General features: G+C 50.4%; 2 protein-coding genes across 2 annotated transcripts in view; one reads left to right on the forward strand and one right to left on the reverse strand.

Moving 5' to 3' along the window:
- Positions 1-920, reverse strand: part of LOC122926310 (trypsin-like) — a 66,537-nt gene extending 65,617 nt beyond the window's left edge. Inside the window, exon 1 of the mRNA XM_044277683.1 lies at positions 807-920. Coding sequence (XP_044133618.1) covers positions 807-855 — 49 coding nt within the window. The 5' untranslated portion in view covers positions 856-920. The remainder of the gene's footprint in view (positions 1-806) is intronic.
- A 4,902-nt stretch (positions 921-5,822) lies between these two features.
- LOC122926986 (alpha-tectorin-like) overlaps positions 5,823-14,684 on the forward strand; it is a 38,759-nt gene continuing 29,897 nt past the window's right edge. Inside the window, exon 1 of the mRNA XM_044278519.1 lies at positions 5,823-5,844. The gene's annotated coding sequence lies outside the window, so the exon portion shown is untranslated. The remainder of the gene's footprint in view (positions 5,845-14,684) is intronic.

The following is a 14,684-nucleotide window of genomic DNA, read 5'->3' on the forward strand; positions in this document are numbered from 1 at the left end:
TCGCGAAGCAAGCCGATTTCCACCTACCAATTCTCATAACCTCCGATTCGGGCAGGCCTGCCCTAGCCGCTTCAGTAGCTGCCCCAATACGAAAAGAGTGGGTACCGAATTCCTTCGGATCCACCCCCAATACCTCTAAACAGGACCGGAAGACCCTAGCAAACTGGAACTTAGTCAGCGGGGAACCGTCTGCATGCACTAAGATATTGCGGCACGGTGGGCGCAGCGCGCTGTAATCAGTAACTAGGCGGACCGGGCAAGCGACCCCCGGGACCGGACGCAGAGGGATCCACGCTCCCCTCCCAAACTGATCCGTCTTAGAGCGGACAACCCGAATCCTCAAGGAATCATTGCCCAAGACCACATCCTCACAATAAAGACCACCCGCCCTAAGTACCCGAAGGAGCCACTAACTCACCAACTCGCAGAGCAGCAAAAAAGGCGACTGCTAAAACTACACGAGAACAGCAGCGTCTCAAAAGGCGACTATGCAGACCTCAGGGAAGCATACCAATGATGCGGCACAACAGGTTAAACGAGACAGGACGCCGACTCTCCTGCGATACAAATTCCTTCCTCCAACACCTCAATGCCTGACTGAATAATAAACTGCCTAGTAACATCCCCCCAGCCGCACAACTTGAAATGAAAGGAAACACCTGACAATCTCCGCTGCGCAATCGCTGCCGAAACACTGGCCTCCCTCAACCGCAACAACCATTCAATCGTCACCTCCAGACGGAGATCATCCCGAGAGCACACATCCCTGGAACCCACCATACCACACCACTCAGCCCACGCCTTACCATGCGCCTGCCATGTCGCAGGGGAAACCGACGATCGGACCAGGGACATCAGCTGATGGTCACCAACTCCCACAGGGAAGACGGGCAACTCCTGCCCACCGGGTCCGCTCCCGGCAGAAGGGAACGAAAGTCCTGCCAAAGAAAACGTGAGAGAGCATCAGCAACTGTGTTCTCAACCCCCGGAACATGACGAGCCCTGAAATAGATATTATACTCAAGGCAGCGGAGCACTAGATGACGCAGAAGGGACAAGACAGGAAGGGAAGAAGATGACAAACTGTTAGCTGCATACACCACACTCAAATTGTCAGTCCAAAACGACACGTTTGTTGGACAACCTGTCTCCCCACAACTCCACCGACACAACAATCGGGAAAAGCTCTAACAGGGTGAGGTTCTTACATAGTCCGGCTTCCCGCCATGCAACAGGCCACTCATCGGCACACCATTCAGTCCCAAAAATCGTACCAAAACCTAAAGATCCGGAGGCATCTGAGAACAGAGACAGCTCGGAATTCGGGGTAACACGAGACAAATAACAAGTGTGGCCATTATAAGATTGCAAAAAGGACTTCCAGATCCGCAGATCATCCTTCATAGACTTAACCCCTCTAGTAGCCAGAGACAAACGCCGCGCAAAGACCCGCCCCATGGGCATCACCCTGCACGCAAAACATAATAGGCCCAACAGCGACTGCAGCTGTAGGAGTGTAACCTTTGCAACCACCAAAAACCCATCAATCAAACCAATTATCTTCTGAAGCTTGTCCAACGGCAACCGGAAGACCATGTCCACTGTATCAATTTCGATTCCCAAAAAAGACAACCGCGTAACCGAGCCCTCCGTCTTATCCACCGAGATCGGGAATCCGAACCGAGACATCATGAGCAGAAAGGTATTCAGCAAGCGCAAGCAACCATCATCCTCACCCAGGGCCACAAACAGAAAGTCATCCAAATAATGCAACACGGACGAGGAGCCCGACTAATACCGCACGACCCACTCCAAAAACGAACCAAACATTTCAAAATAGTGACACGAAATAGAGCAACCCATGGGGAGACACGTGTCATAGTAATACTGGCCGTCCACTGCAAGCAACCCAACAAATGAAAACAATCAGGATGAACAGGGAGAAGGCGAAAAGCAGACTCAATATCAGACTTGGCCAGGAGAGCGCCCCTGCCCGGCATCCCGAACCAGTGAAACCGCCCAGTCAAAGGAAACGTACGACACCGAAGCATCCTCCGAACTAATGGCATCGTTCACCGACGAGCCCTTGGGATGAGACAGGTGCTGAATCAGCCTGAACTTACCCGGTTCCTTTTTAGGGACCACACCCAGAGGGGAAACATGCAAATTAGGGAAGGGCAAGACAGCAAATGGGCCCCTAATCCTACCCAAGGACACCTCCTTCGAAACCTTCTCCCTAAGAACCTCCGGCAACTCCCTAGCAGACTTCAAATTAACAGAAAAAAAACAGGAAACGATTAAGGACAAAAGGAATAAAGAACCCAAAAGAAAAAACAAACCGAAGCTGCGCAGCCGCCTGCTTATTGGGGTACTGGTCTAACCAGGGCCCCATCTCGGCCACGCTCACCGGGGTCCTTAAGGCTGGACTGTTCATGTGGCCTGGGGAACTTAACGGGAGGTCGGGTGCACTTATTCGCCGGGTGAGGTCCGCCACAGGCGGAGCACTCGTGTTTAAACCTACACAGCCCTGCAAACTTGCAGGTACCCTCATTGTACAACCAACAGGAGCCAGGGCGGCGAACGGCCACCGGTCCATGGGAAGAAGGTCCCCCTGCACCAGTGGCCGCCGCTGGAAAGGGAGGAGGCCTCTGCGACATCATCAACCTCAACCATGCATCCGTCGCTTTAACCCCCCAACCCAGGAGGCGTGTCCCTTGCTGCAGCACTGGCCAATAGCATCGCACAGCTCATAGCCAGTCTATGAGCTGTGTGCTGCGATTGGCCAGCACTGCAGCAAGGGACACGCCTCCTACATAAAATCAGTCCAGTACAACAGACGGAGCTGAGACACCGGAGCCTATACCGGGCGAACGGAGCGGCGCCCAGGCATACTAGTAAGTGCAGGGGGACCCCTGGGCGCCGCTCTGCCCACAGGTATAGTTAGTTTTTAGTTTGTATACGAGTGAAAGGTCCTCTTTAAGTAACCGCTAGCCCCCGCCTCCTCCATCTCCCGGGCATTAACCCAATCATATCCTGCTGCAACCCCTAAAATCACTAGGGGACATAAACAACCCCACAGGGGCTAACAGGGAGGGAGAAGGGAGAAAAAAGGGGGGGGGGGGAAGGACCACCAGTCCCTGTCCACCCTCCCTATACAGCCAGGTGGCCACCCAAAATTTTGTGGGCGAGGGCTTGTTGCCAAGCTGACCATCTAAAAAAATTTGTGGGCGAGGGCCTGCTGCCGAGCTGAACATCTAAAAAATGTTGTGGGCGAGGGCCTGCTGCTGAGCTGACCATCTAAAAAACTTTGTGGGTGAGGGCCTGCTGCCAAGCTGACAATCTAAAACATTTTGTGAGCGAGGCCCTGCTGCCGAGCTGACCCTCTAAAAATTTTGGGGTGAGGGTCTGCTGCTGAGCTGACCCTCTAAAACATTATGGTTGAGGGCCTGCTGGTGACCCTCAAAAACATTATGGTTGAGGACCTGCTGGTGACCCTCTAAAACATTATGGGTGAGGGCCTGCTGCTGAGCTGACCCTCTAAAACATTATGGTTGAGGGCCTGCTGGTGACCCTCAAAAACATTATGGTTGATCCGACCTCCATTACTAAACTTTACCCAGAATGCAAGTTTCCCTTCCCTCTCCAATCCTTTCTTAGGTCCTTTGCCTCCAAATTTATTGATAAAAGCTCTCTTCAGCGCCAGCTCACATGGTTTGAGAAACTGGTGGCCAATCCCAAACCTCAACCCAAATTAATCTCCCTAATATACAAAAACCTTAGTTCTCCTAAAAGTTTTGTTAAACCAGCTTTCATTGGGCTTTGGGAGAAGGATCTGGACACTTCGTTCGACCAAACAATGACGACTAGACTGCTTATTAGACCTCACAAAGCTTCAAGATGTGTGCGTGTCCAGGAGAATGCTTATAAAATTTTGACGAGGTGGTACAAAGTACCGGAGATTACTTGCAGATTTAACCTCACATATTCGGACAGGTGTTGGAGGTGTGAACAAGATAAAGGCTCCTTTTTCCACATATGGTGGTCTTGCCGCATAATTAAGTCATGGTGGCTTACTATTTTCGAACAATGTAATAAGATTTGCCAGTCATCTGTACCTGCATCACCCGACTTGGCTCTCTTGGGAACGCATACATCTGCTCATAGCACGACCATACCCCCCTTATTTGCTCATCTTTTAGATGCAGCTCGACTTCTGATTCCATGTTACTGGTTATCATTAGAAACGCCACCCATTTCTAGGTGGATTGCCAAAATTGATCAAATCTTCAGATTTGAGGAGCTAGCAGCGTGGGAAAATAACAGCATAACAGCTTATGGGTCACGATGGAAGCAGTGGTCATCTTTCAGGGGATATGACTAGCTATTTCTGCTGACGTTAGATATAATCTTCTATATATTTTCTACAATAACAGGCTTAGGAGTCTATGTTTGGAATTGATATTTTGATAACATTATGGTACTGAGTCCTTTAACATCCAGGGCCTCACTTGCCTCTTTTCAGTATTACTATATTTACAGATATTGGTAGTACTTATTCATGTCCTATTAGTTAAACTAGGATTATGATTTTGTGTCACTAATTTGTACCTGACTGTATCTTAATTTGGCTTTTAATTTGTATTTGTATTTTACTTTGTTGATTAAGTTTTACCCAAATATGTATGCATTGCAACACTGCTTTATGACGAACATTGTTCATTTACTGTGGAACATGTGTACTGTTGATTGATATTTTCAATAAAGCATTGAAAATGAAAAATAAAAATAAAAAATTAATCTGAAAAAAAAAAAAAAAAAAAAACATTATGGTTGAGGGCCTGCTGGTGACCCTCAAAAACATTATGGTTGAGGACCTGCTGGTGACCCTCTAAAACATTATGGGTGAGGGCCCGCTGCTGAGCTGACCCTCTAAAACATTAGAAGCGAGGGCAGCCTAATAAGGCTTTTATGCCATGTGGCGGTGAGGTTGCTAGTGTTCACGCCCCTGCTCATTTTGGCCACCCAATTAATACCGGACAGGAATAAATCACAAAAAATGTTGACTCACAAGATGTGAAGCCACTAATATTACCCAAAAATTGAACCACAATCTTCACAAAGTGAAAATCGAATAAACTTTATTGACAATGTAAGAAAATTACATACATAATGATAAAAGGCAGCACAAAAGTGAGATACAAGGATGAGGAACAGAGCCCAAGAGGGGGCGGAGAGGTCAGCACACCAAGAGACCAGGGAAAAGAATGATGCAGGATAAAAAAAATGAAAAAGAACCACCAAGACCGGTTTAAACAGTAGCCCCCAAGCTATGCATCAGCAAAGGCAAAATAAAAGGGCAAAAGACTTGGTGATTAGAGAAAGATATTCATACCCTGGATGGTGTGTCGATCTCTCAGCCGCCTCCTAACCCAATGCCGTTTCGCCATTATAGCCTGGCTTCTTCCGGGGATATAGAACATTAGAAAGAACTTCCCCTATTATAGTGCCCTCACAGGTGTGGAATAAAGTAATTAAAGGACCATAGTCATGCCTACATCAATGAATATGGAGTTTCAGATGATAGAGACCAATCAGCCGAATCACAGGAGGTGCCGAAGGCGGGGCAGATCCGACGCGGCGGTCACGTGACAGAGCACATGATCGCAGCGTCAGAACCACATCGCAACCACCGCCTCTACCAGAAACCAATGGCCAATCTACAGCATAGGGAGGAGGTGCAGGAATACCGGGGGCAGGATAACTATGACGCAGAAGTCAGGAACACATCATAGCCATGCCTCCCACAGGACATATGCAAATGGTATACATAAGAAGGATCAATCGGTAAGTCAAAAACCACACAAATGTGGCACAGGTTTAAAATTATAAGCAAAAACCAACCAAAGGACAATATGACAATTCAGTCATGTGACCTAACCAGGAGCGGACTGACCGGTCGGGCACTTCGGACATGGTCCGAGGGCCCGACCGGGATGGGGGCCCGCCCCAGAATAACATAACACCGGGCCCCGCTCACTGTAATAGTAATATTCCTATGTGAACAACTTGAAATCCCCTGCGATCCTTTCCCTTTCCCTCTCTGTACTCACATAGCATAGAGACAGCAGCAGGCAGTGTAATAGGAGCCGACAGTGGAAGCTAGCCCCTCCCCTCCCCGCCGTCCAACCAATCAGAGGCAGCCAGCAGTCCAGCACTGACTCACAGCACAGGGGAGTCGCAGGGACACAGAAAATAGTCTGAGTTTATTAGGGCTCTTTCACACCTGCGTTCTTTTCTTCCGGCATACAGTTCCGTCGTCGGGGCTCTATGCCGGAAGAATCCTGATCAGTTTTATCCTAATGCATTCTGAATGGAGAGAAATCCGTTCAGGATGCATCAGGATGTCTTCAGTTCCGGACCGGAACATTTTTTGGCCGGAGAAAATACCGCAGCATGCTGTACTTTTTGCTCTGGCCAAAAATCCTGAACACTCGCCGCAAGGCCGGATCCGACGTTTAGCTTTTTCTGAATGGTTACCATAGCTGCTGGGACGCTAAAGTCCTGGCAGCCATGTTAAAGTGTAGTGGGGAGCGGGGGAGCAGTATACTTACCGTCCGTGCGGCTCCCGGGGCGCTTCAGAGTGACGTCAGGGCGCCCCAAGCGCATGGATGACGTGATCGCATGGCACGTCATCCATGCGCATGGGGCGCTCTGACGTCATTCTGGAGCGCCCCGGGAGCCGCACGGACTGTAAGTATACTGCTCCCCCGCTCCTACTATGGCAACCAGGACTTTAATAGCGTCCTGGCTGCCATAGTAACACTGAACGCATCTTCAAATGCTTTCAGTATCCGGCGTGTAATTCCGGCAAGTGGAGTACACGCCGGATCCGGACAACGCAAGTGTGAAAAAGGCCTTAGTTAAAAGAATCGAATGAGTCAGAGACGTGTCACCGAGTCCCTGCCAGGCTTCCTGCTCTGCGGCTCCCTGTCTCCCGACAAGTCTGTCTGGGTGGGTGGTATAGTATTGCATGTAGCAGAGCTGTGTGTGTGTACAGGGTGCTTGCAGCAATGTAGCAGAGCTGTGTGTGTATAGGGTGCTTGCAGCAATGGAGCAGAGCTGTGTGTGTGTACAGGGTGCTTGCAGCAATGTAGCAGAGCTGTGTGTTTACAGGGTGCTTGCAGCAATGTAGCAGAGCTGTGTGTGTACAGGGTGCTTGCAGCAATGTAGCAGAGCTGTGTGTGTACAGGGTGCTTGCAGCAATGGAGCAGAGCTGTGTGTGTACAGGGTGCTTGCAGCAATGTAGCAGAGCTGTGTGTGTGTACAGGGTGCTTGCAGCAATGTAGCAGGGCTGTGTGTTTACAGGGTGCTTGCAGCAATGTAGCAGAGCTGTGTGTGTACAGGGTGCTTGCAGCAATGTAGCAGAGCTGTGTGTGTACAGGGTGCTTGCAGCAATGTAGCAGAGCTGTGTGTGTACAGGGTGCTTGCAGCAATGGAGCAGAGCTGTGTGTGTACAGGGTGCTTGCAGCAATGTAGCAGAGCAGGAAGCCTGGCAGGGAGCTTGCAGCAATGTAGCAGAGCAGGAAGCCTGGCAGGGACTCGGTGACAGGATTATTTTAACTCAAAGAATCAAATGAGTCTCTGACTCATTTGATTCTTTTAACTAATAAACTCTTAGACTATTATCTAAATCCCTGCAATAACTATAAAGTGTAATTACATCAGTCTGCTCCACTGCAGCAGAGCTGTGTTTGCCAGGAGCGAGTCCCTCCAGACCTTCGGTTCACTTGAGAGCCGACTCAGCAAGTGAACCGAAGATTCGATTAGCTGAGCATGCGCATTGATCTTCAGTTCACTTGCTTCTGCCGGCTCAGGAAGTGAACTGAAGATCCGATTCATGAAAAAGATCCGAACTTCCCATCTCTAAAACTCAGTATCAGGCCGGGCGGCAGCGCAACTCACTGATGTCACGCGCCTGCTCCTCTTGCTTCATGCATAAAGTGGGAGGAGCAGGCGCGTGACGTCAGTGAGTTGCGCTGCCGCCCGGCCTGATACTGAGTCTGTGAGTACAGAGAGGGAGAGGGAGAGGATCGCAGAGGATTTCAAGTTGTTCACATAGGAATATTAGTATTACAGTGAGCGTTGCCCCGTGTAATAGACTACAGTGACTGCACCGGGCCCCGCTGCCATTACAACACCAGATGCCGGTGTTCCGTTTACTTGACAGTATTATGTCTATATCGTGGGAGATAGCTTTACATTGCGTCTAGCTTGAAGTGCTGACTAATATAACATTTTAAATCTTTATTTCATTTCCTTAAAACTATTTTCCACGATACAGACATAATACTGTCAATTACACGTCACAGAGGTGCTGAAGAGGTCTAGAGATTTGCATTTTGTTAACCTTTATTTTTGTTTGCATTTTGTTAACCTCTACTGCGCCTGCGCCAAGTCGTCTTTTTCGCGCATGCGCAGTGTATTGGATCATTCACTCACAGGGATACTGTTATGGGGGGGATCTGTGGATGACACATATATAGCATAAGGTGCTATATATGTGTCACCCACAGACCCCCCCCCCCACAACAGTGCCATCCACAGATCCCCACAACAGTGCCATCCACAGAGCCCCCATAACAGTGTGTCATCCACAGAGCCCCCATAACAGTGTGTCATCCACAGAGCCCCCATAACAGTGTGTCATCCACAGATCCCCATAACAGTGTGTCATCCACAGAGCCCCCATAACAGTGTCATCCACAGAGCCCCCATAACAGTGTCATCCACAGAGCCCCCATAACAGTGTGTCATCCACAGAGCCCTCATAACAGTGTGTCATCCACAGAGCCCCCATAACAGTGTGTCATCCACAGATCCCCCATAACAGTGCCATCCACAGAGCCCCCATAACAGTGTGTCATCCACAGAGCCCCCATAACAGTGTGTCATCCACAGAGCCCCCATAACAGTGTCATCCACAGATCCCCCCATAACAGTGTGTCATCCACAGATCCCCCATAACAGTGTGTCATCCACAGATCCCCCCATAACAGTGTGTCATCCACAGATCCCCCATAACAGTGTGTCATCCACAGATCCCCCATAACAATGTGTCATCCACAGATCCCCCATAACAGTGTGTCATTCACAGATCCCCCATAACAGTGTGTCATCCACAGATCCCCCCATAACAGTGTGTCATCCACAGATCCCCCCATAACAGTGCCATCCACAGATCCCCCCATAACAGTGCCATCCACAGATCCCCCCATAACAGTGTCATCCACAGATCCCCCATAACAGTGTGTCATCCACAGATCCCCCATAACAGTGTGCCATCCACAGATCCCCCCATAACAGTGTGTCATCCACAGATCCCCCCATAACAGTGCCATCCACAGATCCCCCCATAACAGTGCCATCCACAGAGCCCCCATAACACCTTTTGGTTCAAAATATTTTTTTATTTGGCTATTCCCCACCCCTCTTGTAATTGTTCCGCTACTTGTGGGCACGCGTCCTGCAGCGCGTGATCCCGCAAGACCTGCCGCTGTAGGTCACGGGTCTCGCGGGATCACGCGCCACAGGATGGGATTGCCCACCGAAGTGACTGAACTCATGCCCATTTATACCGCAAGTAGCGGATCAGTGGAACAAGTACAAGGTGGGTGGGCAGGGCCGGCGCCACCAGTAAGGCGAATTAGGCAGTCGCCTAGGGCGCCATTTAGCAGGGGGCGCCCGTTGCGGTAAAAAAAAAAAAAGTTGGTCATATAAGTTCGGGCGGCCGGCCGGCGGCGCCCCTCATGCTGCGCCGCCTGCCGCTCTAAAGAATCCTGCCTGCTGTGTCTGCTCTGTGCTGTTGTTAATGGAGCGTGGCCGAGCTCTGTTCGGTCCGCGGTACAGGAGCTTTTGTTTCCTGTACCCGGCCGGACTGACAGGAAGTGCTCACTTAGTGTGCACTTTCTTTCAGTCTGGCCGGGTACAGGAAACAAATGCTCCTGTACCGTGGACCGAACAGAGCTCGGCCACGCAACACTAGAGGTGGGGGGTAGAATGAGAGTGACAAGGGAGGGGGGGAATAATGAGAGTGACAAGGGGGGGGTGAGAGTGACAAGGGAGGGGGGGAATAATGAGAGTGACAAGGGAGGGGGGGAATAATGAGAGTGACAAGGGAGGGGGGGAATAATGAGAGTGACAAGGGAGGGGGGGATAATGAGAGTGACAAGGGAGGGGGGATAATGAGAGTGACAAGGGAGGGGGGGGAATAATGAGAGTGACAAGGGAGGGGGGGAATAATGAGAGTGACAAGGGGGGGGGATAATGAGAGTGACAAGGGAGGGGGGGATAATGAGAGTGACAAGGGAGGGGGGATAATGAGAGTGACAAGGGGGGGAATAATGAGAGTGACAAGGGGGGGGGATAATGAGAGTGACAAGGGAGGGGGGGATAATGAGAGTGACAAGGGAGGGGGGGGATAATGAGAGTGACAAGGGAGGGGGGGAATAATGAGAGTGACAAGGGAGGGGGGAATAATGAGAGTGACAAGGGGGGGGAATAATGAGAGTGACAGGGGGGGGAATAATGAGAGTGACAAGGGAGGGGGGGGAATAATGAGAGTGACAAGGGAGGGGAGGAATGAGAGTGACAAGCGGGGGGAGAGAGTGACAAAGGAGGGAAGGGAGAAGAGAGTGACAAGGGAGTCCGCAGAGCCAGACCAAGAGCCAGAGACCAGATCATCTTATTGTCCTGGTGGTAAGTAGACAATGCAATATGTTTATTATGTAATTGTTTAATTATTAATACTACATTGGAAACTAATTTACCTCACATTTAGGGTCCATTCACACATCCGTGTGTGTTTTGCGGATCCACAAAACACGGACAGCGGCAATGTGCGTTCCGCATTTTGCGGACCGCATATTGCCGGCACTAAGAATATGCCTATTCTTGTCCGCTATTGCGGACAAGAATAGGACATGTTCTATTTTTTTCAGGATCGGAATTGCGGATCCGGGTCCGCAATTCCGGATCAGGTCCGCAATTCCGTTCCACAAAAAGAGACAGCTACAAGAAGCTGGATTAACCCTAAGGAAACAGAGCAGTTCTTTTAATTTAAAAGCTGAGAAAGGGGTGGAACATGATATGGGCAGATCATCTGATGAGGCGAGGCGGGGGGGGGGGCGACATTTTTTATCTTGCCTAGGGCAGCAAAAATCCTTGCACCGGCCCTGTGGGTGGGGGGATGATCTCTGGGGTTGCCCAGACGGAGACGGCTAGGCCCTTCACAGTAGTTATTAACCCCTTTCAGCAGTCCCCCATTCACTGAAGGGGAGACTGCTGAAAGGGATTAATAACTACTGTGAAGGGCCTCCCCCCCTTTCACAGTAGTTATGCCCAGATATGTGCCCCCTTCACAGTAGTTATGCCCAGATATGTGCCCCCTTCACAGTAGTTATGCCCAGATATGTGCCCCCTTCACAGTAGTTATGCCCAGATATGTGCCCCCTTCACAGTAGTTATGCCCACACTGCTTCTAACAGAGGCTCACTAATGGACGCTGAGATTAGATCACCCCATACGAGAGCATTGAATCAATGCTTTCCTATGGGGAAAAATTTGACCCTGGAGGTCATCATGCAGGGTGTGAGGACGTCCAGCGTCAGATACCGGACCAAAGGTCTGTTTTACTCCAGGACGCCCTCAGGTGGCTGCCGGTCACTAGAGGCCGACTTATTGCTGGAACGTATACAGTGCAGTTTCTCTAGAACATTGCAGCTCGATTTGCAAAAGGGACACTGTACCCAGACCACGTCAATGAGCTGAAGTGGTCTGGGTGCCTTTTGTGTCACTTTAACTTTGAAATCTTATTAAAGATTGTGTAGGGTGTGGCTGGAGGCGGGGCATGGAGGCGGGGCAAGGGTGGGGCTTGCAGCAGAACATGGGTGGGGCCTGTAAGGGGGCCCTTGATTTATTTTGCCCGGGGGCCCTGAGGGTTCTCAGTCCGCCCCTGGACCTAACACATGACTGCAATTGAAATGCCATATCGCATGATCGGAACCCTATTGGATAAAGTGCAACTGTGCAATCAATTATATACAGATATATAAAAGCAATGATAATAAAGCATTGAATCAAAATGCTAAAAACATAAAGTGCAAATGTGCATATACTGTACATACTGTATGTGTAACAATTGTATATAATCATATATAGTCTAATATAAGAACATGAGTAGAGTTGAGCGAACACCTGGATGTTCGGGTTCGAGAAGTTCGGCCGAACTTCCTGGAAATGTTCGGGTTCGGGATCCGAACCCGACCCGAACTTCGTCCCGAACCCCATTGAAGTCAATGGGGACCCGAACTTTTCGGCACTAAAAAGGCTGTAAAACAGCCCAGGAAAGGGCTAGAGGGCTGCAAAAGGCAGCAACATGTAGGTAAATCCCCTGCAAACAAATGTGGATAGGGAAATGAATTAAAATAAAAATAAAATAAATAAAAATTAACCAATATCAATTGGAGAGAGGTCCCATAGCAGAGAATCAGGCTTCACGTCACCCACCACTGGAACAGTCCATTGTCATATATTTAGGCCCCGGCACCCAGGCAGAGGAGAGAGGCCCCGTAACAGACAATCTGGCTTCATGTCAGCAGAGAATCAGTCTTCATGTCATAGCAGAGAATCAGGCTTCATGTCACCCACCACTGTAAGAGTCCATTGTCATATATTTAGGCCCCGGCACCCAGACAGAGGAGAGGTTCATTCAACTTTGGGTTGCCCCGCAATATAATGGTAAAATGAAAATAAAAATAGGATTGAATGAGGAAGTGCCCTGGAGTACAATAATATATGGTTAAGGGGAGGTAGTTAATGTCTAATCTGCACAAGGGATGGACAGGTCCTGTGGGATCCATGCCTGGTTCATTTTTATGAGCGTCAGCTTGTCCACATTGGCTGTAGACAGGCGGCTGCGTTTGTCTGTAATGACGCCCCCTGCCGTGCTGAATACACGTTCAGACAAAACGCAGGCCAGCACCTCCAAGGCATAAAAGGCTAGCTCTGGCCACGTGGACAATTTAGAGACCCAGAAGTTGACTGGGGCTGAACCATCAGTCAGTACGTGGAGGGGTGTGCACACGTACTGTTCCACCATGTTAGTGAAATGTTGCCTCCTGCTAACACGTTGCGTATCAAGTGGTGGTGCAGTTAGCTGTGGCGTGGTGACAAAACTTTTCCACATCTCTGCCATGCTAACCCTGCCCTCAGAGGAGCTGGCCGTGACACAGCTGCCTTGGCGACCTCTTGCTCCTCCTCTGCCTTGGCCTTGGGCTTCCACTTGTTCCCCTGTGACATTTGGGAATGCTCTCAGTAGCGCGTCTACCAACGTGCGCTTGTACTCGCGCATCTTCCTATCACGCTCCAGTGCAGGAAGTAAGGTGGGCACATTGTCTTTGTAGCGTGGATCCAGCAGGGTGGCAACCCAGTAGTCCGCACACGTTAAAATGTGGGCAACTCTGCTGTCGTTGCGCAGGCACTGCAGCATGTAGTCGCTTATGTGTGCCAGGCTGCCCAGAGGTAAGGACAAGCTGTCCTCTGTGGGAGGCGTATCATCATCGTCCTGCGTTTCCCCCCAGCCACGCACCAGTGATGTGCCCGAGCTGCGTTGGGTGCCACCCCGCTGTGACCATGCTTCATCCTCATCCTCCTCCACCTCCTCCTCATCCTCGTCCTCCTCGTCCTCCAGTAGTGGGCCCTGGCTGGCCACATTTGTACCTGGCCTCTGCTGTTGCAAAAAACCTCCCTCTGAGTCACTTCGAAGAAACTGGCCTGAAAGTGCCGGCTGGGAACAACATACTGTGGGACAGCAAGCGACATGAGCTGTTTGAAGCTGTCTGTGTCCACCAGCCTAAATGACAGCATTTCATAGGCCAGTAGTTTAGAAATGCTGGCATTCAAGGCCAGGGATCGAGGGTGGCTAGGTGGGAATTTACGCTTTCTCTCAAATGTTTGTGAGATGGAGAGCTGAACGCTGCCGTGTGACATGGTTGAGATGCTTGGTGACGGAGGTGGTGGTGTTGGTGGTACATCCCCTGTTTGCTGGGCGGCAGGTGCCAACGTTCCTCCAGAGGCGGAGGAAGAGGCCGAGGCGGCAGCAGCAGAAGAGGCTGAGGCGGCAGCAGCAGAAGAGGTAGCAGGGGGAGCCTGAGTGACTTCCTTGGTTTTAAGGTGTTTACTCCACTGCAGTTCATGCCTTGCATGCCGGTGCCTGGTCATGCAGGTTGTGCTAAGGTTCAGAACGTTAATGCCTCGCTTCAGGCTCTGATGGCTCAGCGTGCAAACCACTCGGGTCTTGTCGTCAGCACATTGTTTGAAGAAGTGCCATGCCAGGGAACTCCTTGAAGCTGCCTTTGGGGTGCTCGGTCCCAGATGGCGGCGGTCAGTAGCAGGCGGAGTCTCTTGGCGGCGGGTGTTCTGCTTTTGCCCACTGCTCCCTCTTTTGCTACGCTGTTGGCTCGGTCTCACCACTACCTCTTCCTCCGAACTCTGAAAGTCAGTGGCACGACCTTCATTCCATGTGGGGTCTAGGACCTCATCGTCCCCTGCATCGTCTTCCACCCAGTCTTGATCCCTGACCTCCTGTTCAGTCTGCACACTGCAGAAAGACGCAGCAGTTGGCACCT

This window comes from Bufo gargarizans, chromosome 2 (genome assembly GCF_014858855.1).
Source record: "Bufo gargarizans isolate SCDJY-AF-19 chromosome 2, ASM1485885v1, whole genome shotgun sequence".
In the NCBI taxonomy this organism is placed as follows: domain Eukaryota; kingdom Metazoa; phylum Chordata; class Amphibia; order Anura; family Bufonidae; genus Bufo; species Bufo gargarizans.